The 23,182-nt window shown below is 61.7% G+C and overlaps 1 protein-coding gene across 3 annotated transcripts in view; it reads left to right on the forward strand.

Annotated features, from left to right (window-relative positions):
* Window positions 1–23,182, forward strand: part of RRBP1 (ribosome binding protein 1) — a 61,254-nt gene that overhangs the window by 36,293 nt on the left and 1,779 nt on the right. For 2 of the 3 annotated variants that reach the window (XM_032461784.1, XM_032461782.1), the window contains 18 exons: window positions 1,079–1,201; window positions 6,045–6,197; window positions 6,976–7,094; window positions 9,026–9,179; window positions 10,893–11,031; window positions 12,964–13,133; window positions 13,258–13,292; window positions 15,629–15,719; window positions 16,213–16,305; window positions 17,973–18,065; window positions 18,149–18,229; window positions 18,358–18,447; window positions 18,985–19,077; window positions 19,437–19,508; window positions 19,947–20,042; window positions 20,576–20,659; window positions 22,118–22,225; window positions 22,923–23,006. In XM_032461784.1, the coding sequence (XP_032317675.1) occupies window positions 1,079–1,201; window positions 6,045–6,197; window positions 6,976–7,094; window positions 9,026–9,179; window positions 10,893–11,031; window positions 12,964–13,133; window positions 13,258–13,292; window positions 15,629–15,719; window positions 16,213–16,305; window positions 17,973–18,065; window positions 18,149–18,229; window positions 18,358–18,447; window positions 18,985–19,077; window positions 19,437–19,508; window positions 19,947–20,042; window positions 20,576–20,659; window positions 22,118–22,225; window positions 22,923–23,006 (1,878 nt within the window). The remainder of the gene's footprint in view (window positions 1–1,078; window positions 1,202–6,044; window positions 6,198–6,975; window positions 7,095–9,025; window positions 9,180–10,892; window positions 11,032–12,963; window positions 13,134–13,257; window positions 13,293–15,628; window positions 15,720–16,212; window positions 16,306–17,972; window positions 18,066–18,148; window positions 18,230–18,357; window positions 18,448–18,984; window positions 19,078–19,436; window positions 19,509–19,946; window positions 20,043–20,575; window positions 20,660–22,117; window positions 22,226–22,922; window positions 23,007–23,182) is intronic. The other variant, XM_032461783.1, reaches the window with a different exon arrangement.

Consider the following 23,182-nt stretch of genomic DNA (forward strand, 5'->3'; position numbering starts at 1 on the left):
GCAGTGGTTACCTGGTTCTGGGACACCAGCCTCCCCTAGGTGATGCCTGGCGGGCTGGCCACAGCCGCTTGCCCAGCTGTGCGGTGTTCATGGTGAGTCCACTTACCTCTCGGCAGAACCCTGCTGCCCCTCCCAGGACGGGCCGCGTGAGTCACCCTGCAGGTGCTTTGGCTTCAGCCACAGCCCAGCTGCTGAAACAGGAGGGCGGCTAAGAGCCAGGGTGGGGCTCTGTGTTCCGGGGGTCTGGGTGGTCACAGCAGCTGGGCCCCGCCCGTTGGTGGCCAGGGCCCCGGGTGAGGCGGGGAGAAGTAGGGTGCGCTGTATGCCTCTCTGCGGCCCGTCTCCTGCTGGGGGCCTGCGCCCACCTGCTGGCACTTGTGGCAGTGAGCTGCCCCAGGAGGGGCTGTGTGGCTTGTTTGTTCCTTAAGCAGAGCTGGAATTGTAGATCATTTTACTGGAGGATTTTGTGGCACCTTAGTGGTAAGAGATGTTGGGGGTGTCCTCAGAGCCAGGTGGGTGATCCCTGCCCTAAGGCCACTGGGGTCACTCTCCACCCCACGACCGGCCCTCAGTGAGGGGTGATGAGTCCTGTAGTGGCAAGGAGCTCCTCACTCCATGAGTGTCGGGCCATCTCCTGGGCATGAGGTCACGGTAACCACTCCTCTCCAACAAGAGAGGCCTGGACTCAGCTCAAGCCTCTGTCCCCACAATATCCCTCCAGCCATGACCTCAGGCTTAGGCCGGCAACCTGCAGTCCATACACAGCAGCTAAAGAATGGGCACCGAGCCAGAAATGATGGCCAACTGCCCCATAGCAGACCATGAATAGGCCCTGGCCACCATCAACCACGCTCCTAAAAACTACCCAGAGGTCCGAGCCTTGGGCCCCAGCAGCTCCTACGGCCCCGGCCCTCGGCCTGGCAGGCTGGGTGGCCAGGCGGGTGCCTCCCCCAGGGGTGTCTGCCGTCAGGACAGAACCGCTGCCCTGGGCGTGGGTCAGGGTCTGAGAGCGGGCTTGGGGCTCCAACCAAGCATCCGCCCCCTCCTCCCATTTACATGTCTCTCTGGGCATTTCCAGGCCACTCAAAAGGGTGACCCTGTGGCAATTCTGAAACGCCAGCTGGAGGAGAAGGAGAAGCTGCTGGCCACAGAGCAGGAGGATGCGGCTGTTGCCAAGAGCAAACTGAGGGAGCTCAACAAGGTAGGGCCAGCGTTGCCGGCTTGGGGGTCACCCTCCCCTTGGCTCTCCCTGGGCCCGCGAGCCTGGGGCTGCATGAAGACCCTGGAGCCTGGGCTGCAGCGCCTGTCTCCGGACGTGAGAACACATGGCCGGGAGTGCTCAGCTGACCCCGCAATGGTGGCTGTATTTTTAGGGGGATGCCCTGGGAGGAGGGTGGGCACAGTTGATCTCAGGTTCTTTTCTTGAGAGCTGGAGCCGAAGCCAGTGGGGAGAGGGTGACAGGCTGCTTCTTTCCCTTCTCTGATGTCTGGGGGGAGCCTGTGATGGCTCTGCATGTGACACTTGTTCCCCGTGGGTACCGGTCACGATGGGTCCCTGCTGCTGCAGCGGGCTGCGAGCATCGTTCAGGAGGAGTCAGGGCACAGGCACAAGGCTCCTCTCCCTGCCGGGACCCTCACCTTTCTCCTTCTGAGGAGTAAGATGTGCTGCCCCATGGGGCTGGTCACACCCAGCTCAGAAGCTGTGTTTTCCCAGCAAAATGCTGTGGGCTGCCTGCTCTCTTCCTGCTTGCCCGTCTGCTCCACCTGGGCGGTGGGCGCAGGGAGGCGGCCTGGGCATCTGAACGTCCTGTGCCACCTGGGCTGTATCCCTTCCTCTGGGCACCTGCATCTGCTTGTTCTTGAGGAAGCAGAAATGAGGCAGCCCGAGTTTCTGTCCTAAATTGGAGGCACGCAGCTCCGAGCCAGATGGCAAAGTTCGTTTGGTGGGGGACGGATGGATGGCAGGAGCAGAAGATGAAGCTTTGCCATGGTCAGTCCTGTCGATGCTGCGCCCAGGAGGATGGGAAGAGGCAGGTGTCCAAGGCCGCCTCTGGTGGTCGCCTCCTGCCTGATGGGCTTTGCTCTCTCTCAAGACTGTCTGCACGCAGCCTTCCCGTGAGCCCGTGTTGGGTTGCTGGTTAAATGTCGGGCGGCAGGAAACACTCACGCAGCGACCAAGAGCCAACTGTGCATCCCTCCCAGGCCTAGCTGGTGCTGTGCCACCGGCCAGGAGTGTCTGCATCACGGAAGCGGGCCAGCGCTGCACGTCAGAGCCTCCCACCCGCTAAGGCCCGCGGCTGGCAGCCACCCTGAAGTCTGTGGTTTCAGGGGCCGTTCTTCTGTATCCTCTTTCTGGAGAAACTGAGAAAATGCGTTGATGCCCAAAATAAAATTGAAGTGAGAGCACAGGGGAGTGACTGTTCCCACGGCTGGTGGCTGTGTGGCTCCCTGGCTAGTTCCTATGCTGGCCCTGAATTTAGGATGAGCTGGAGGTGCAGCCTCTGATGGTGATGGTGACGGTGACCATTGCTGGGGTCGTGGGCCACCGGAGGCAGGGCAGCAGGTGCGGGGTTGGGGGGCTGCACCCTATGAAGAAGGCCCCTTCGGTGCTGCCCTTTGTGCTGGACCCTGACTGCTCCCCCACAGGGCTGGCCGCTTGACGAGATTTCTAAACCACAGCACAGCTAAGCCGCAGACAGCCTCCCGGGCGAGATGCATTTCCAGCTCGGCCCTGGCAGACTGTCTCCCTGCTGGGAGCTGCAGGGGCCTGAGAGACACGCAAGGGTGCGGCCCTTGGTTATTGTAACCCCTCATGCTCCTCTGGGCTCCAGGCCTTGGCTCTGAGGCCGGAAATCCGATAGTGCATCCGTCCTGGGCCTGGCCTCCCCGCTGAGCCTGAGGACGTCCTGTTGGGCTCTCAAGCACTAATCCAGTCCCGGGAGAGCCCTCTCTCAAAGCTGCTGGCTCCTAGTCTTCACACCCAAGTCTGCACCCCCGACAGCACCTGCCTCCCCGCGTCTGCTCCACACCCCTCGCTGCCTCCTCGGGCCTCTCCTCCTCTTTCAGTAGCCTCGCAGCTGACTGGAAATCTCCTTATTCCTGGAGACTCAGTTTGATTCCCCTCCACCAGCAAGCCTTCCACGGCCCCCATCTTCCTGTCCCAGCACAGAGGACACCCTTGTGCCTCATCATCTGCGTCCCCTGAGAGTCTAGCCACCTCCCTTGGCTCATCCCAGCAGGTGCCTGTCAGCCAGTGGCCACAGGCCCGCAGCCGGCGCACAGCTAAGGGGAAGCCTTTGCTGGTTCAGGCCTTGTCATCTGTCCTTCCCGTGCTCCTGGGTCCACGGACATGAGGTCCCTGCATTTCTCTGTTGCGAGTTCCGAGCAGAGCCGATGGTTGGCTTCATCCTTGGTCACGTCCCCTAGCGCAGCACTGTTGGGGAAAGTTAATGAGAAACTAAGTTACTGGGAATACAGAGGTTCCTCTAACTTATCCCCTACTGGAGCTGGTGGGTGGACAGGACCTGCATTTCACGTTGAGCTCCCTCCATGTCTTCTTTGTCCTTGTGGAGAAGTTTTTGTAGTTGCAAAAGGGGATGTTGGTGAATTCTTTTCCTTGTGGTCTGTGGCCAAAGGCATGCTCTAAACACAGACCATATGGACTGCCTACCAGATCCGTGCCTCGCAAGTGGGTGAAGTCAGCAGAGTTGGGTCCAAGTACAGTGCCAGGCACCAGTTCATGGGCTCAGGCATCCTGAGACCTCTGTCCTGGCTTCTGAGCATCTCCAGGGCCCTGTGTGAGGTTTTGAGGAACCACGTGGCTCCAGAGCAACTCTTCTGGAAAACCATCTTTCCAGCTGTCGTCTGTCTGCTTAGGCACCAGGGGCCTCTGTCCTAGGACGATGCCCTGGACTGGACCGCATCCTGTACTCTGTTGGGCCTGAGAGCCCATCCCTGGTGGCCAAGGAGGTTCTCGGAGTGGGCGTGCTGCAGGGGTGGGGCGGGAGGTGTTCCTGTTGGGAGACCTTTTTGGTGGGAGCTGCCTCCTGTCTGCGTCTTAGCTGTCCTTGGAAGATACACCATGTGGGGCCCACTTGGCCTAGGGAGCGGAGCGCACTTCTGAGCCAGCGATGCTCAGCAGTGCCAAGCCTCCCCTCCCAGCCCAGTCAAAGGAAATGGGGCTCCGGGAAGTCAGCCATCGTCACCTCATGTGCCTTTCAGGAAAATACACCCGACCCTTGCGACTGACTTAAGAATTTGACAGGCTGGAGAAGTCCTGGGAGTCTGAGCTTTTAGAAAAAAGAGAAGCCTTGGAGGACGAAACAAACATCCTGGGGAGAAGCTGGCTTTCTATGCCTTTAAAAAAAAGGGAAGGGAAATCCCATTGAATTCTGGTGGCCTTGGGACCCTGTCTCTAGGAGACGGGGACCTTTATGCCCTGAACCCAAGGGGATGCCCACAACTGCACAGGACCCGCTCAGGGTAGGGAAGGCTGTCCCCAGACAGATGCTCAGTGCCAGCCTCTGGGTCTGGCCCAGGGTGGTGAGCAGAGACGGGCAGAGGATGGCCCACGTGTGGCTGTGTCACTCACTGCCGGTGTGGCTGTGAGCACGTCGGGGCATCTCTGATCATGTACGTCGAGGGGTCTTCCGGGTGCTCCCCACCACGCCCGTTCTGGCGGGGCCGGTGGGGGTATGCATGTTAGAGGAAGCCTGGGGGTGCCCTGATGCCCCTTTAGCTGCCCTCTCCTGCTTCCGTAGAGGCGCCCGGGCCAGCCAGAGGAGGGGGCACCTCATCACTCCATCCCTTCAAGGGACCCTCGTGGGCTTGCGCAGTCCCAGGTTCCTGCCGCTTAGAGCTGCTCTCCAGCCTTGGGCCGCACGTTCTCCTTGAGGCTCAGTGGGCTCAACTTTAAACTGGGGATGGGAATCTTCACTTTCGTAAGAGAACTGAATGAGACACATGCTTGTCCCCTAGCGGGCACGGTGCCAGCCCTTCTCCCCACCCCGCCCATTTCTGTGTGTCATCAGTGAAGTGTTCCTTAGCGTGGATCTCGTGCTTCTGTGGGCTCTTGCCCTCGGTGGAGCCAGGAAGCTGATTGTCTTTGAAAAGTGGGGCAGGTGGTCCCAGGGAATGCCAGGCACCCAGAGCAGCCCTGACACCCAGAGGCCACCCCGATCAGCCCAGCCCTTCCCATCTCAGACATCTCAGCTACTCTGACTCTTCGGGATGGGCTTCCCTGGCAGCCCTGGCCTGGAGGAGGAGAGGACTTCCCACTTCTCTGGCCTACTGCCCAGGCTGGGGAAGGGCTTTGAATCTCATGGGACCAGCTGGGCCCATAGCAAGGAGTGGCCAGTCTGGACTGGAGGCCTGCTGGACAGGGGCTTCCCACCTCGGGGGCCTGTTTCATCAGCCCTTCCTCCACGGTCACCCCCTGCTTCCCTGTGCCTTCTGTCCACTGCCTATCCTTCCAGGATGACAGAGACCTCGACCAGCCCTTCCCACCGTGTGCTCTGCCCTGGCCTGAGGCTCCGGGTCCTCAGGCCCCACTTCCTGTGTTCATTGTGGGCATCCATTGCTGATCGGAGCAGTTGTCCTCTGGGCTGGGGTGGAGGACCGAGTGGCTGCCCATGGAGACCCAGGCGCTCCAGGAGTGGGACTGACCCCTAGGCACTGAGCCTTGCTGCCTTGTGGGTCCTGGCCAAGGTGCTCGAGTAGAAGTGGGCATTCAGGGGCCTGGATTTGGGGGACTGAGCCAAACCAGGGCATTATAATCCCAGCAGGGCTCAGCCAGGGACAGGATGCTGTGTTACCCAGCTCCTAGCAGTGTCTGCTGTGGTCAAGGCCCGACAGCCAGCCTTCCACCAAGGGCCCCCTGCTTGTTCACCACTGTGGCTGCTTGGGTCTGTGCGAGAGCTCATGGCCCTGCTGCCCGGCCTCTCCAGCCCCAGGTCACGCTCTGGGTTGTGATCATCGTGGTTTCATCCAGTAAGCTCCTGCCCCCACCTGCCTAACTGGCCCCCCTGCCCTCTGCTTTCTCCTAGGAGCTGACAGCGGAAAAGGCCAAGGCCGCAGCTGGGGAGGCCAAGGTGAAAAAGCAGCTCGTGGCCCGGGAGCAGGAGATCACAGCCGTGCAGGCTCGCATGCAGGCCAGCTACCGGGAGCACGTGAAGGAGGTGCAGCAGCTGCAGGGCAAGGTGGGCAGCGGCTGTGGGGCCGGGGGTCTGGAGCCGCCCCCCAGGGCAGTCGAGGATGCCTGCTGAGAGGGACCTTGGGATCTGGTTTGACTTTGGAGGGAGCGGGTGTTTTCTCAGGCAGATGGTGTTAGCCAGCCCACCGTGTGTGTGTTTACTGTTAACAACCAGGAAGGTGTAAATACGTTTTAAAGAGCCCTTTTTGAAAATACTCTGGTCCCAAGTGGTCAGCCCTGTGTCCCGTCCCCTGGCTGTCCATGGATCAAGTTCATAGCTTTCCTGTGACCTTGGAGTAACGCCAGCCCCGCCTCCACCATGTGAGGTTGGGAGGACCCCGTGAAACAAGGCCTGAAAACCACAAAACCTCAGCGTGGGGCCCGAGGCCAGCGGAGGGCCGACCTGTGGGTCCAAGCTCCGAGCCTTACCTTCTCAAGCTGTACTCTGCTCACGGTGGGCCAAGCCATGGGAGGTCAGAGGGCCGGAAACGGGCCTTCCTCGGGGCATTTGTAGGCTATGGCTTGTGGCTGGCTGCTGTGTCCCAGAGCAGGCCGCCCGTGACCTCGGTCAGAGGCAGAGCGCACGCAGTACATCTAGGGCTTTGGGCTGAGCCCTTTGCTGTGCCCTTTGTAGGCGCCCGGTTCTCAGGGGTGCGCCCCCATTGTGTGGAGAAGGCGGAGCCCCCCGGGGGTTGTCGGCAGGGCTGACCTCGCTCACTTTGCTTCCGAGGTGGTTCTCTTTGAAGGCCGAGTGGCTCTCTGATGCCCCTTCAATGACTTTTCAGATCCGAACTCTCCAGGAACAGCTGGAAAACGGCCCCAACACGCAGCTGGCCCGCCTACAGCAGGAGAACTCCATCCTGAGAGATGCCTTGAACCAGGCCACGAGCCAGGTGGAGAGCAGGTGAGCTCGGTGCCTCGGGGCCCTGGGCCGGCTGCAGACTCCCTGCCTCCCCTGTGGGCTCCGTCCTGCCCCTCCGCCTCCGGGCTGGTCCTGAGCGGCTGAGTCCTCTCACGTGGCCGGGCCACATCCTGCTTGTGTCCCCCTCAGATGCTGTCAGCATCTTGCTTTCCTGGGAGAGCAGGTATTTTTTTCATGTCTACCTTTACAATATTTTGACATGAAGCTTTTAAAAACTCCTGGTTTGGGCCCAGAGTATCAAGGCCAAGCTGACGGTCCAGGATCAGAGCCTGGGGTGGTGTAGGGGCCTGTCGTGGGCCTGAGCGCCTTGACACCTGCTGGCGGGGTCGCCTGTGCGGGAGGGCCCCCCTGCCGCCGCCGTGCTGTGGTAACGGGGCTCGCTCTCAGCGTTTCTGCTGAGGAGCTCGGGAGTGTCTGCGAGCAGGCGGGGCCCCTGTTAACAGCACACTTGCTTTTAAGCCCCTGCTTTGAGCATCACCGGTCAGTAGGCCGCCCCGAGGAAGCCCCGCTGCGTTTCCTCTTGATTTACGTTTCCTTGCCTCCTCTTGGCCCGGGGTGTCCCGAGGGGACTGTCTGGGGTTCTCATCATCCCTGGAACATCCTCTCCGTCCTGGAGGAGACTGACAGGAGCAGCAAGGACAGGCACCCTGGGAGGTGGGGAGGGTGTTGCCCACGCGCAGCACGGGGAGGGACACGTGTGCCCCCCAGACCGCTGAGGCCACCCTCCCCCAGCTGGTCCCTTCTGCTGGGAGGTCCCTGTCTTCACCTGCATCCTGGCCGGTTGGCAGCTTGGTGGTTTGTGGCTGGGTTTCCTCAGCAGCCACAGCAGCAGGTGACTGTGGGGACAGAGGGACACTCTGACTTCCTTCTCGTGGAGGATCTGCTGCAGCCTCCAGCCTGGGGACAGCTCTGATGCCCGGAGACCTGTCACTGAGAGGGTGGTCGCTGACGCCGTCCATCTGCGGAAGCTCTGCCGTGTAGGACAGGTGTCCCCAGGGCCCCCCCAGAGCTTCAAGTCAGTCCCTCGGGGCCTCCCAGCCAGCCTCCCACCCCCACCCCAGGGTGTGGAGTCCGGCTCTGGTGTGAGCCCTCCAGTCTTGAATCTTGGCGTGTGCAGCCCTGCAGAGGGCTTTGGGACGGCCTCCCCCGTGCAGGTGATGAACTTGCAGAGCAGAGCTGGTCTTTGCCAGGTTTCCTGCCTCCTCGGGTTATGGACAGCCTTGTCTGTCCCCTTCGTCTTGTCTGGACAGTCAGTCCTGCCTTGAAGAGGTGTCTTTTGTGCTAGTGAAGGAGGCCGACATGCTGGGGACCTCCGCACCCTGGAAAAGGCTGCCCTCTTTTCCTGTCAATCAAGTTTCCTTCTGTCATTCCAGCACTTCCTCTGCCGTCTGGAGACCCAGCTTTGGGGCAGTGTTGAGGGGTGTGTTTCACTAAATGCAGCAGCCTCCCGCTTTGAGTGGCCTCCTCGGCCCGGCCGTGGTCCAACTGGCCAGTAAGTCTGGTGCATGGACCCGAGTGGGCCGCTGCCCCTGGCCCTGCAGGGCGGTGAGGCGGGTCAGCCCGCGCCTCAGGGCTCATTTGGGCCCAGGTCAGCAATGAGGAATCCGCTGTCTCTGGATGGGCTCTGTGGACTGCTTCAACGCACATTTTGCTCTTTGCTCTTGCTCGCTGGTCCACTGCCGTGCTTCTGAAACAGCATCTTCAATGAAACACATCACATCTCACATGGCTGATGACCTAGAGGGACTTTGGAAATGGCTCCAAGACGTGGGAAACTGCTTAAGAAAGAGCAGGTGCCCTGGAGGAAAGGCTCAGAGTGCCGTCCCCATTGTCCAAGGCAGCTCTCAGGGCCTCCGAGAGCCGACTTGAACCCTCTTTCGACCGTCAGTCAGGGGTTGGTGACTGTCTTGCAGGCAGAATGCAGAGCTGGCGAAGCTCCGGCAGGAGCTCGGCAAGGTCAGCAAGGAGCTGATGGAGAAGTCGGAGGCCTCTCGGCAGGAGGAGCAGCAGCGGAAAGCTCTGGAGGCCAAGGCAGCCGCCTTCGAGAAGCAGATCCTTCAGCTGCAGGTGGGTCGGGGTGGCAGCCACCTCGGTGCCCGAGCATCCTGCCCACCAAGCCCCTGTGCACAGCCGGCGGGCCAGGGCTTGACCGGCCACACTGGCTCATCCCTTCCCAGCTGTGTCTGTGACGGCCAGAGACTCAGGCAGGGCTGGGGCTGGAATGCACACCTTGGCCTTGTTAGTAGTGATGGCTGGATGCCATTGAGTGGGTGCTTTTTACGTGCTGCTCGTTGTAAACTTCACATAAACATTAACTTAGTTAATTCTCATTGTAACCTCACAAGGTAGGTACTGTTGTTATCTGTGATTTATTCAGTAGGAAATTTGAGGCCCAAAGTTGAGCAGCTCCCTTAGGTTCACACAGAGCAAGGGTGTGAGCCCCGGGGAGCCCCAGAGCAGTGTCAGCCTCCCCCCCTCCCCCCACCTGCAGTGTGCGGCTCCAGGCACGCTCACACAGCCTCCAGCTTCAGGGCCAGAGTGTTCTTCCTTCTCGGCCTCCAGATGTGGCCTGGAAGCTCGTGTTTTCCCAGGAGGATGCCTGTTCTCCAGGGGGAGGACTGTTGTGCCCCACCCCCTGCCCACCCCGAAGTGCACTGGGCAAATCCCGCGTGGCCCTCAGCCTAGTGGCCCTGCTGTCCACTGGCCTGACGGGTTCTGCTTCCCCAGCTGGCCTGTTTCAGGGCAGGGTGCCCAGGCGTGGGGCAGTTGTCATGCCTGTGGGGGGCCTTGATGTCACACCTGCTGTGCTTGAAATTTTCTGGAGAACAAGGAAACCCTGGAGACCCGCAAGGCTGTGTGCCGGTTCCTGCTCAGTCTCTGAAGCTAGGCTTCTGCGTGTGGGGCGGTGGAGCTGTTTTATGGAAGGGACTAGAATGACAGACAGGAAACTGTCAAACTGACGTTTGCGTGTGTGCAAGGGACTAAAAGAGAAAAGGAACAGGTAAAGTTTGGATCGTTTGGGTGGAATTGAGACGGATAACTTGGTGTTTACTGATTTTCATGTCAAGTAGGTCCAGCCAGACCAGTGAGTTCAGAACCGCTGGGGGGGGGGGCGTGGCTGTGACGGAGCTAAAGGCTCTCACGTGGTTCTGGTGCCGCTGGGCTGGAATGTCCACTCCGGTGCCCAGGTATCTCCATCACATGTGAGATTCCTAAGGGCCTGGCCTGGGCCTGGCTCCCACCAGTAAGGCCCAGACTGAGCATCTCCTGCCTTCCAGGTCTCAGGGTCCTCGGCCACACAGAGTCCATTCTTTCCCTCTGACTCCAGAGGTTCTGGGCATGGTTGACTGCAAGTGGTGGGGAGGCAGGGGCGTGCGGCTGCCTCATTGGCCCCCGTGGTGTTGACAGTGAGCCTCAGTCTCCCCAGAAAAGCCCAGTAACTGTGACCTGTAACAGACCCATTTGGGGAATCTCCAGGTCAGGCTGGAGGGTTAGGTTGTAGGACGCCTCTCCCTGCACCATGCCGCAGTGAAGTGGGTCTTTTCCTTCCTGCACCTGAGGCCCCTTCCCCTGGATCCCACTCTTCGGGGGTCAGGTGGACACGGCCTCCTGGCTTTTCCTAGTTAGTTGGCCTGAGAAATCCAGGGGGTTTGTAAACGTTGTCAGTGCAGGCTGGCAGGTGTGAGGCGCTCTCTCTGTCGGGCTCAACCGCCGAGCTGGCTGAGGGTCCAGCTTCCCGCCTGCATCCTCACAGCCCTCTTCCCGCTGCCCTGTCACCAGGCGTCTCACAAGGAGAGTGAGGAGGCCCTGCAGAAGCGCCTGGACGAGGTCAGCCAAGAGCTCTGCCGCTCGCAGACCAGCCATGCCAGCCTCCGGGCGGACGCCGAGAAGGCCCAGGAGCAGCAGCAGCAGATGGCTGGTGAGGGCAGCATCCAGGCCGGGGCCGGCACCCCTAGACGGGCCAGCCTCGTGGTGAGCGAGGGAAGCTTGGGAATCCCTGGCTCTGCCCTCTAGAAAGTCAGCCAGACAGGGACTGCACCCCATTGGGGGACAAGCTGGAGGTGTGCAGCATCAGGCCTGGGGTCAGGAGGACTAGACGTTGGGGTGGAGCCTGAGGGCTGGAGGTGGGGCGAGGGGCGGAGACTGTGAGGCAGACCCGGGGAGGGAGGTGGGGGTGAAAGGTGCCGCCACCTTGCACCTCGCCTGCTGTGGGCCCCACCTGGAGCCCAGGTGCTCCTGAGCAGTCGCTGCCTTCCGGGCTGACTCCTGGCCCTCTCTGGCTCTTCCAGCTAAGTCAGCCCGGAGGCCAGATTTAGAAGGTGGGCCTGTTGATCACCTGTGCTCACAGGTCATCCTCCCAATCAGGAGGGGTGGCAAAGTCCAGGCCACTGAGGGCCCCTGGAGCAGTAGGGTGCACGGTGTCAGTGACAGCTCCACCGTCACTTGCTTAACAGTATTTCCAGAGCAACTGTGAGGGGCTGAGCGGAGTCAGGGCCATGCTCTAGCTGGACGGATAGATGGCACAGTCAGTGGACGGTCCGCATTGACCAGCTCAACAGCCCTGTGCTCGACAGACTTCAGGTAGCTGATGTTGCCAGAGCAGGTCCTAGAGACGGCGAGCAGTGTGTGTGAAGGACCAGGTAGTAAACACTTTTGGCTTTGTAGGCCAGACGGTGTTTGTCACAACTGCTCAGCTGTGCTGCCCCAGTGCAGAAGCAGCCCTGGACAGCAGACGGACAGACAGGCCTGGCTGTGTGCCAATAAAACAAACATGGGTGGTGGGCCAGCGGTGGCCCACGGGCCTGGTCTGCTGCCTCCTGCTATAATGGGCCAGGTGTGGCTTTAGATTGGGTGGTCAGGAGAGACCTCCCTGCTGAGAAACGGATGTTTTAGGCAAGGTCTGGGTGATGGGAAGGGGCTGGCCTCAAAAAGAACAGAAAGGGCAGAAGTGGCCAGCATGGAGCCCCTGAGAATAGGGAGGAACTTGAACTTGGCCTGTGCAAGAAACAGACACAGAAGGTCAACGAGGGGAAGAAGGCCGAGGCTAGTGTGGGGCCAGATGGGCAGGGCCGGGTGGGCCTCTTGTGAAGAGTTTGGGCGCTGTGTGCAGTGATGAGAGGGCCGGGGCTTGGGCAGAGGGATGCTGTGATCCCATTTGCACTTGCGGCTGCTCTGGCGCTAGGTGGAGAAAGGACTGAGGGGCAGGGGTGGCCTGGGGACCAGGGATGGGGCTCTCGTGGTCGTTCAGGCCAGAGGCAGCAGGGCTGGGCCCAGGCAGCCACAGAGGCGCTGGTGAGGACCTGGCAGACAATGGCTGTTGAATTCACAGGCCTGGAAGGTGGGTTAGAGATTGGGGCAGAACGGGAAAGCAGAACAGCCACGACCAGGAGACGTGGCGGCCGCAGTGCTGGGTGTGAGCGGCCTTGGCAGAGCTCTGTTTGGAAGTGGCTGCCGGCCGAGCCAGGGCTTCGGGACTGTGTGGAGTCACAGACACGTGGGTGACATTCAGAGCCATGGGACTTAGCAAACGAAGGTCACCGAGGGAGAAGGACATGCCGAGAAGCTCTCTGCCGCCGGTCTCGGCTAACGCCAGCTGATCTGGAGGACAAGGTTTTAGAAACTGCACCTGGAACCTGTGTAGGTTTCCGTCGTTTTCCCGAGTGATCTGAGGGCATTCCCTTCTCCCGGAGTGAGTCCTTGAGAAGAAGCCAGGGCGTCACTTTCTCCACCAGCTGATAAGACGCCCCGGGGGTCGGGAGCGCACAGCGCGGGCGGGGCGTGGGCTGCAGCAGCGTGGGGGTGTCCCTCCTGGCCTTCCCCGCCCCGACCCGCTCGCCGCCCCTTCCCCCAGAGCTGCACAGCAAACTGCAGTCCGCAGAGGCGGAGGTGAGGAGCCAGTGCGAGGAGCTGCGCGGCCTGCACGGGCAGCTCGACGAGGCCAAGGCCGAGAACGTGCAGCTCGCAGAGAGGATCCGCTCCATCGAGGCTCTGCTGGAGGCCGGCCAGGCCCAGGATGCCCAGGTCCGCCGTCGGGAGGGGAGGGAGAGCACCTTAGGGCCCCCCTCGCTGTGCAGGGGCTCTGCCCTGACGACCTGCTGCGCCAGGTGCGTCTCGTGACCACGGGGCTCTCTGTCTCTTGTTCCAGGCCAGCCGAGCGGAAGCCGACCAGCAGCAGGCCCGGTAAGAGGAGGCAGGACTGCAGCCTGGGCCCGGGGCCCGGGACCCCTGGGGAGCAGGCCCTGCCTTTCCCTGTCCCTCCAGTCACCTTGAGGACCAGGGCAGGCTGGGCAGGAAAGAAGCCTTGCAAAGAGCTCCCTGCCTCTGAGGAGCTTGGCTGCCTGCGGAATGGCCGGCGTCTTGGCCGCAGGGGACGGGCCTCCTGCTGCCTGTCCATCCATCCATCCGTCCTTATCTCCACGGGAAGGACTGGTGGTCAGGGAGTTCTCTCTATGTCTACAAGGCGACGGATTTTAGGGGCTGAGGTCATAATTCAAACAGGAAAGTGGTTGCACACCCAGAATGGAGAAGCTGGGAGGTTACGCAGGCTCTTTGCACAGACTGGGATGTGGTGCCGTTCAGAGCCCATCAGTTTGCAGGGGTGGCGGGAGGTGGCTTCAGCAGCCCAGCCCCAGGCTTGGTGGGTACTTGGACTGTGCGTTTGCCGTTGCTGGGACTGGAGCCCACGGCTGGGTGGGGAGCCTCAGGGCGCCTCAGGCTTGCGTGCTGGAGTCCTGGGCACCGTCACCTCCGGCGTGTGTGTCCCTCAGCAGATGCCCACAGGCTCGGGGTGGTCCTGGCTGCCGTGGCCAGGGCTCCATGGGGCAGCCACATGAGGTGAGATGTGCAGGTGGCCGGTCGTGTCCTGGGCCGTCCACTGACAGGGGTCTCTTGTTCTGGGCGCTGCCACCAGTGAGTCACCTCCCGGGTGTCTCCCCAGGCCACGGCCCATGATCTCTGGCCTCAGGCTCAGGTTTGGGGGCTGTGGAAGGAAATCAGATTCTCAGAGGCCCCAGAGTGCCTTGCAGGAGACTCGAAAGCAAACCCTCTCCATATGCCTTTCCAGAAAGCTTGGGAAAACTTTGTTTCTCGTGTTATTTGTGGGGGTAGAAGGCTGTGTTTGTTTAGGTTTTTCCTCTTGTGTTTTAAGATCGGATTCTTGGACCACACAGCTGATTACTAGGTACTTAAGTCATGTGCAGATCAGGCTGATTCTAGTTTTTTGTATCATACAGATGTCTTTGGCAGAAATTAGGGGTTTTAAAAATTTCTTTCTCAGACTGTTTATCTGAAAGTTGCGTCTAGGCCAGACTGGCCTGTTGTAGAATGGAGATGAGTGATCTGGCCCCAGACATTCTGGAACTTGGGCAGTGGCCACCAAGAGGGTGATGGTCAACCAAGGGAGGCAGTGTCCTTGCCACTGGCCTGCTGTGTCCTCTTCCTCAGGGCCCTGTGCCTTTGTGGATGCTCCCGCAGGGGTTTGCAGAGGCTGGCGGCTGCACGACGTGGGCAGCTTGAGGGAGAAGCTGAGAGGGGTCCCAGTGGAGCTTTGAGGGTGGGGTCAAGTTCTGTGGCCTGAAACCAACATCCAAGAAGTCAACAACCGTTTGCAAGGCCAGATGCAAGCTGTATTTAAAATAAAAGTGAGGCGGTGCTGTGGCAGGTGTCGGGACAGCTCGCACAGCCCATGCTGGAGTTGTTTGGTCATAATGGCTTCTGGACTTCAGATTTCGTGTGTCCCTGGGGCCTGCCCTGTTCTAAATCTTAACACAGAAGGTGACATATTAGTGTCTGTTTGAAGCCTGTTCCTCAGAACAGCCAGTGCAGTTGTGGTGTCGATCTCCCACCTTCTGGATGATGGGGGTGGGCAAAGCCCGCTGGGCCTTGAGTCTGGAGAGAGGTGTGGAAAGGTGGGACTGTGTCTTGCCCGGGGGCCCCCCAGGCTGATTCCTTAGAGCCTGGGCACAGGCTGAGGGGGAGCCTTTGGGTCTCAGCGGGGTTAGGTTCTGGACAAAGGACAGTCCTGCTGTCCCCAGCGGGGACCTGGGGCCTGTCAGGAGCTGCCCAGAGCTGGGTGTACCCAGTGGGTGTGTGGGTGACGGTGCCCTGGGGGCCTCCAGCCAGGTGTCCTCTGAGAAGGCCTTTTGAGGGCAGGTGCGGCCTCAGGGAAGGGCCCGCCGACACATGCTGTGGGCCGAGCAGGACCCGGCTGCTGGGCTCAGTTCACCAGAAGGGAAGGCATCCCGAAACCCTGACTGGCTGGGACCCATCCCTGCGCTGCCTGGGGTGGCTGCTCTGGCTCTGCTGTCCCCACAGCCTGATGCCCTCAGAGGAGGGGCCGGGGTGGCTCCTTGGTCTCCCCTGAGTCTCATGTCCTGCGAGGGGGTTGGGAAGGTGACCGAGTGGCTTGGCCTCATGGGTGCTTCTGGGTCCCTGGGCAGAGGAAGGGCCTCCGAAGTAGCACCTGTGGGGACCACAGGACCTCGGAGCCCACTGGTGATGCCACTGTCTCCCGTCAGCCTCATGGAGCTGGAGTCCCAGGTGTGGTGTCTGGAGAAGGAGGCCACCGAGCTCAAGGAGGCGGTCGAGCAGCAGAAAGTGAAGAACAACGTGAGTGTCAGGGCCTCCTGCATGCATGGGAACAGGGAAGGGGCTCCCGTGGGGATGACGAGCACCGTCCTCCTTGAGTCCTGACTCCTCCTGGGTCAGCTGATCCCATGGTCACCTGGCATCAGGAGAAGGGGGTGGTGTTGGAGACCCCTCCTCTCCAGAGGGTGCCCAGGAGCTGGCTCCATCCTTTCCCTGGGCTGCCTGCCTAGGCTTGCTGGCTGCCCCTTGGCTCTTCCCTGGGAGCGCCCACCTGTGTGTGGCTGGACCAGAGCCCAGAGGGGCCAGAGCTGGCCGTTGGCCGTTAGGACCCTCATCTCTCTGAGGAGCTGGGTGACCCTCCCCCTCCTCCTCCAGACAAATCTCCCTGAAAGGAGAGAGGAGAGGCTGAGTGGATGTGGCCTGTGGGGTCCAGACCCGGGTTGGAGAGGGCTCTCCAGGCTGCTGAGACTGGTCGGCCCCGCCTGGCTGCTGATCGCCTCCCCATCTCCCCCAGGACCTCCGCGAGAAGAACTGGAAGGCAATGGAGGCTCTGGCCTCGGCCGAAAGGGTCTGCGAGGAGAAGCTGCGCTCCCTGACCCAGGCCAAGGTCAGCATCTGCCCGGCGCCTCGGAGATCCCCGCCAGGGCCCGGGCTCCCACATCCTCCTGTGTCCTCCGGCCCCTCCCTCCCCCATCCCAGTTCTCCTTAAGGGGAAGGGGAACAGTGAGCCCTTGTCTGCTTTTTGCCAGCTGGGCCCGAGCCCACTGCGGCGCTGCCTTGAGTGGGCTCTGGTTGGTCTGTCTGCCTGGACTGTCTTCATGTTACTTTTCTCCCCTGATATTTCATCTGAATGATGCGCTGCTTTCTCAGGCCCAGGAGGTTTTCTGATTGAGCCTTAGGGGAAGGACAGTCTTGAGCAGAAAGCACTTAGGCTCAGGTCGGGGTGTCTGGGGGCCCCACGAAGCCTCTGGGGCCCCGGCCAGAACGTGGGCAGCAATGGCAGCAGGCAGGACCTCGCAGCCCCTTTCACCACACGTTTCTGTCCTGATGAAAGGCGCCGGGGGCCAGCCCTACCCTGCTCCCCCCCCCCCCCCGTGCAGGGGGAGGTCTGTCCTGTTATCGTGAGCTTTGCAGTGATTTTCACTAGCCTCCCAGGAAGCCTGGGGTTGTGTCAGATGAGGCCCCCAGAGAGGCAGAGGGGGTGCTGGCCTTGGGTCTGCAGTGGAGCTGTACTTAGACTCCCCAGAAGTGACCTGGGCACCCGCCTGGCCTTTCCATGGCATATGCGGAAGCTATGACCAGAGGTGTCACCCTACATGCTCGCGGTCACTCAGCCAGATAAAGACAGGAGCTGGCCTCTGCTTGTCTGGCTCTTGCCTCGGGCTCTCGGGATGGGGCGCCTGAGTGGTGATCACAAGGTCAGCGGCCCACGACAGGCCATAGGCATCGTCTGTGGGTCGCTGGGCATCAGCTCGAGACTTGAGCCAGATAACATGGGTGCTGAGGTCAGGCTGGGCGTCCGTTTGTCAGCCGTCCCCCATAGGCACATTCCAGAACATGGCTCCCAGCTCTGACCCAGTTGGAGTTCCTAGTGCCCCTCTGGGGCCTCGGGCTGTGAGGGGCCGCAGCAGGTTCAGCCTGCTGGGGACAGGTTATCAGATAGGACTTCAGCCAGGAATCTCCTGCAGCCACCCCCTAGGGTGTAGGGAGAGGGTTATCTGTCCCCAGGGATGCTGCTGTCCTCGGCTTTGCCTTCTAGCCCCTTCCTTCCTCCTTCGGCTCCTCCTCGCTTTGAGTGGGAGCAGCACAGAGGACGGATGGGGCTCTGGCTGGCGTGGCTGCAGCACGTGGCACCAAGCAGGCGTCCAGAGAGCTGCCACCCCACGAAGATCACGGCCTCTGTGGGAGCACAGGTCCTCCCTCCCCAGGGTTGCAGAAGCTCCTGACTTGGGGCCGCTGGGAGACGCACCTCTTCTCTGCCCGCCTCCACACGCACACGCATGTGCACACACTCGGCACCCGCACCTGGCATGAGGGCCAGCCCCCCCTCCCCTTCCTTAGAGCTCAGTCTGTTTAAAGTTGACCTGGCCTGGGCTGGGCTGGCCAGAACTTGGCTGCTGAGATTACCGCCTCCGCCCACCCGCCCAGTGGCTACATGGAGCCATCACCCGTCTCTGATCCTTGACCCTCCGCTGAAGAGCTGAGGATGGCTTTCTGAGGTAAACACCCCTGGGGTTGCCCTAAGCTCCATGCTGACCCCCACCCTTCCTCCAGGAGGAGTCGGAGAAGCAGCTCAGCCTGACCGAGGCCCAGACCAAGGAGGCCCTGCTGGCCCTGCTCCCGGCGCTCTCCGACTCGACCCACCAGGTAGGAGGGGAGGCAGCTCCTGGGGGCCCCATTGCACTGCACATGGGGAACGTCCGGGCCCGACCCGAAACATTTCTGTGCAGAATTATGCCGAATGGCTGCAGGAGCTCAAAGAGAAAGGCCCGGAGCTGCTGAAACCGCCGCCAGCGAACCCAGAGCCCTTGGTGAGTGCGGGGCCACAGGCGCCCTCCCTGGTCTCCGGGACAGAGGGTACCTGGAGCCAGTCATCCAGCAGCCGGGAGAATCCCTTGGGTTTGGCTCACCAGCTCCCTGTTCTGCCCTCTGCCCTTAGGACCTGGCCTCCAAGCTCAGGGAGGCGGAGGAGACGCAGAGCAGCCTGCAGGCCGAGTGTGACCAGTACCGCACCATCCTGGCCGAAACGGTGAGGCGGGCGGGGACACCGGGCTCCCCGGGGCTAAAGGCAGGAGGCCAGTGGAGAGAGGCCGTGGCTGGAATGCTGTCTCTCTGCCCCTCTCTGGGCCCCTCTCTTTGGCTGAGTGGTAAAAGGGGTGAGTCAGGTGCTCAGGTTAGAGGTTGGGGGAGTGGACAGCCTCAGTGGCAGCACAGTGTGGGGAAGGGAGAGGTGAGCATGTGGCCGACGCCAGCTCAAAGCCACTTTCCTGTGGCTCCGAGAGCCACGCTCGGTCCAGCCCTCTAGCTCTGACCGCCCCGTCCTGTGCGCCTTTCCTGGGACCCCGAGGCCAGTGCTGGTGGCAAACCCATCAGAGATGAAGTCCTCGTGGCCTCCTTTGCACACTAGCCGGAGGGCCCTGCTGCAGGACTGCCCACCCTCCTCCCTGGGTTGTGATCTGGGCGGAGCTGCATTGCAGCCAGGTGGTCCCCGGGGGGGAGCCTTGGGGGCAGGAGGGCACAGTGTAGGGGACCCTGGAAGGCCACGCTCAGTGCCCGCGTCCCTCAGGAGGGCATGCTCAAGGACCTGCAGAAGAGCGTGGAGGAGGAGGAGCAGGTGTGGAAGGCCCGGGTGAGCGCCACAGAGGAGGAGCTCCAGAAGGTACGGCCGGCCCCTGCGCCCCCCAGGGCCCACCTTCCCTGGGAATCCAAACTTAACTCACTCTAGTCAGGCGGCCGGGTTGGAATTCCATCAAATCCACAGGAACACTGATGGGATTATCTGGGTGACTTGTGGATCACGTCTGCTGGGTTTTGGTAACACCACAGGAAGTGTGACTGCAGAATGCCAGGAGGAGGCTGCTGGTCACACTTGGGGGCTGTGGGCACCCCTGGGCTTCCTGAGAGGGGGGCCTGGGCTGCTCGGCCTCAGGACAGTCCATTAGGACACGTGGTACCACGGCTGGGGACAGCCCCGCCCCACCACCGCTTGTCTTTGATGGCTGTCCCTTTGCTTTGTAGTCACGCGTCACAGTGAAACATCTTGAAGAGATTGTCGAGAAGCTGAAAGGAGAACTGGAAAGTTCAGATCAGGTACATGGGGCTCTGTTCAGAGGGGCTCTCCTGTCCCAGAGGTCACCCCAGAGGCTCCTTCAGTCGTTGTCCCTCGAGGACCACGTATCTTAGAGAAGCTTCTGGATCTCTCAGCCCAGCTTTTTCTAATGAGCCTTACGACCTTGGGGTGGTGGGAGGTGGCAGGCCCAGCCCTGGTGAAGCGGGGCTGCCTGGCGCCCCCATCAGGCCTTGGAGCCGGTCCCCCTCGCCCACCTCACGGGGAAACCTGGTGCTGGGGTCGGGGTGCCCGGGCTCACGCCCGCCTAGCCTCCGTTGGCCCAGGAGAGGCGAGGCCTCCTCTCAGCCCTTATCCCAGGGCTAGCCTGCCTTGTCGCCCCGTCTCCCCGTCCTGTGGCTCTGGCCTGCCTGCTGCCTGGCTGGAGCCTCTGACACTTGTGTGTGTGCACGTGTGTCCAGGTGAAGGAGCGCACCTCGCACCTAGAGGCCGAGCTGGAGAAGCACATGGCAGCCGCCAGCGCCGAGTGCCAGAGCTACGCCCAGGAGGTGGCGGGGGTGAGTCTCCCGGCCGCGTCGGGCCAGCCTGGAGGGGCCTCTCCTCAGCAGCCTGCTCAGAGAGCTTGTGCCTTAGGCCTGGGACCGCCAGCTGACGAGTGTGTCACAGGGCAGGTGGCAGAAAGGCAGCCCTGGGGACCGGACAGGGGTGAAGCCAGGTCAGCCTGGCAGCAGGATTCTCTACCTGGTGTGGGGACACCCTCTCTGGTGTCCACATTTAAACCTGACAGAGTTTCCTGATTTCGGAAGCAGAAAGAGCAAACCAGCTTCCTCCCTTCTGGTTTGATCTCAAACTTTTGGCCTCATATAGCAGAGGACAATCTGTAAACGTTTGCAAGGGCCTCAGACAGTCGTGTACTGCGCTCGGGCCTCCCGGCCCCTCGGAGCAGGTGCTCCACCCCCGGCACCGCCCCGCCACTGCCCCGCCGTGTCCTCGGGCGCTGGGGACAAGATAGGGTGCTGAGTTGCTGACTCAAAGGAACTGATTTTCTCTCTCCTTTCCCTCCATCAACGGGGTCTGTTTTCTGTCCAAGTTGAGGCAACTTCTATTAGAATCTCAGTCTCAACTGGACGCAGCCAAGAGTGAAGCCCAGAAACAAAGCAATGAGCTTGCCCTGGTGAGTGAACTCGGTGTGGCGGGCGTGTGACGCGGGGTCAGGTGTGTGTGAGGTGCACGTGCCAGCTGTGTGGAGGGGGTCCGCGCTTCAGGGCTGGGGCCAGGCTGCTGAGCAGGCTCCTTGCCCATTATTTCAATGGTCCAAGCTGGGCCCAAGTCTGCCGGGACCACAGTGCCCACTTCTGCTTCCCAGCCCCTAGGGCAGCCCAGCCCCTGGTCTGGGAGCTGGGGGTCCCCCCACCCTGTGGCCCTTGGTGGGACTGGGGTCCTTTCTCTCCCAGCAGTGGCTTAGACCCATCCAGTCCAGTCAAGCCTGTGGGCGGGCAGGGAGGCCCGCTCCACGCCGGGCGGTACGGATGTCCCCCAGCTGCGCAGGGGCCTCTGGTTCTCTCGGTTTTCAGCCTTGACATGTGATCCTGGTCCCCGCTCTTTGACAAGGTCAGCCCAGCCTGACAGGAGTGGGGCCTCCCCAGTCCCAGTCCCAGCTCTGGGGCTGGGCCGCAAACAGCAGCCTGTGAGGCCATGGACACGTGCTGGGTGATCTGCACAGGCTTTTTAAAAACCTTGAATTAGTTAACGTCTAGACACTGGGATATTTTGGATCCGAACTTAAGCGTCTGGTTTTCTGAGAGGAGACGAAAGTGTGGTGTTTGGGGCTGGCGGTCCCGCAGCCGCCTCCGCTGAGCAGGCCCTGCGTTGGGCACACACTCTGGCTGAGTCCGCGGCCCACTCTCCAAAGCTGTTGTCCACACCGGGTCTGGGCCCCAGAGCTTCCGGTCGTCGCTGGCCTGTGCACTTTGGCGATCACTTTCAGGGCCATTGGCAGGAGGGAAGGAGGTCGGGGGGCAGGCCCCACACACTTGGGGCGCCCCTTGGGGAGCTCGTGCCAAGGGCCCACCCAGAGCCCTGCCCAGAACCTTTACCCAAGCTTCGTGGGTGACAGTGCTGCCCCTTCAAATTTGGTCTGGGGGCTCAGGGGCCACCAGCGATGGAGCCCAGGGTTGGGGGACCTTACTAGGTGAGAGGCTCCGCCCAGCATCTTCTCTAGACCCCGGAAGGACCCTGAATAGTGACTGTGTCTAGAAGGGGTGTGGGACGTGGGCCGTGTTGTCCGTGTTGAGCCTGCCGGCCACCTCTCCTCTCTTCGGCTTCCTTAGCTCTGTGTGTGCTGCATCCCTCAGAGGTCCCTGGCTCCCTGGGGAGGGCTCCATGCCGGCTGGCCTTGGAGCAGAGCACCACATGCTCCCTAGGCCTCAGTTTGGCTCAGGTGAGGGGTTGTGGCACTGGCCCTCCTGCCCCAGTGAACCCGCATGGGAGCCTGACACAGGTCACTGTTACCAACCCAGGTACCCCGTGGGGGCTTCAGCTGCTGAGAGCGCCTGCGGTCCTCCTGGGGGGGCCGTGCGTGAGTGCCGGCATCCAGCTGTGTATTTGCACAACCCACCCCTCCCTGTTTCAGGTCAGGCAGCAGTTGAGTGAGATGAAGAGCCACGTAGAGGATGGTGATGTAGCCGGGTCCCCGGCTGTCCCCCCAGAGGCCCCCCCAGCAGAGCAGGACCCCGTCGAGGTTAGGGTGGTGAGCCCGCCCCCAGATGTCGGTCACTAACCACCCTCGTGGGCCCCTCCGCCCCATTTGGAGCACAGGGACGGCAGCCTCTGTTCTGCTAAACCCTGGCTACTGGCAGTGTCCACCGCCTGCCTTCCTGCCCCGACCCCCAGGTTCTGGGAGCCCCAGAGTAGCAGCCAGGGCGCGGAGGGGCTGGGGGCGCCATCCTAACAATGTGCTCGGGAGGGACTGGGCTCGGGGGTCAGTCTTCCCCTGTGGCCTTTGCTGGGGCAGCACTAGCGGGGCACTTGCTCTCCAGACCCCTGGTCCAAGTAGCTGCTGCCCAGTGCGCCTGGACAGCGGTGGCCTGGCCGCCTCGTGGGAACACTGAGTGGGGCCCGGCACGCGGGGCTGAGGGGGTCTCTGTCCCATGGGTCCCATCAGAGGCGCCCGAGTTTAGTAGGGGTCCCACCAGCGTCCTTCTCATCCACACCAGCCCTGTACCGGGAGCTGGGGCACTACCCCCCCCCCCAGCGGGGAGCTTTGGAGATGACCCAGTGGTCTGGCTGTGGGCACTCCCACCGCCAGACAGAGGCAGGGAAGAGCCGGGGGAGCCCGGGAAGCGGCTGGAAGGTGAGGTTCCGGTCTCAGCCTGACCCGGAGCCCTGGGCGCCCACGAGCGTCCTGCAGCAGGTTCCGATAGTGTGTTTGCCCGCAGCTGAAGACGCAGCTGGAGCGGACAGAAGCCCTCCTGGAGGACGAGCAGGCACGACGGCAGAAGCTCACAGCTGAGTTTGAGGAGGTCTGTGTCGTATCGAGTGTCGGGCCTTCTGTGGGTCAGGATGCCAGGGGCGTGGGGGGGGTCCAGGCAGGAGGATGAGGGTCTGCGCCATCAGTCACCTGCCTCCTGTGTGCCTGGGTCCGGGGGGCTCGAGCCGTTGTCCCATCGTGCTGGGTGCCCTCCCATCCCCAGTAGGC

This window comes from Camelus ferus, chromosome 19, assembly GCF_009834535.1.
Source record: "Camelus ferus isolate YT-003-E chromosome 19, BCGSAC_Cfer_1.0, whole genome shotgun sequence".
Classification (NCBI taxonomy): domain Eukaryota; kingdom Metazoa; phylum Chordata; class Mammalia; order Artiodactyla; family Camelidae; genus Camelus; species Camelus ferus.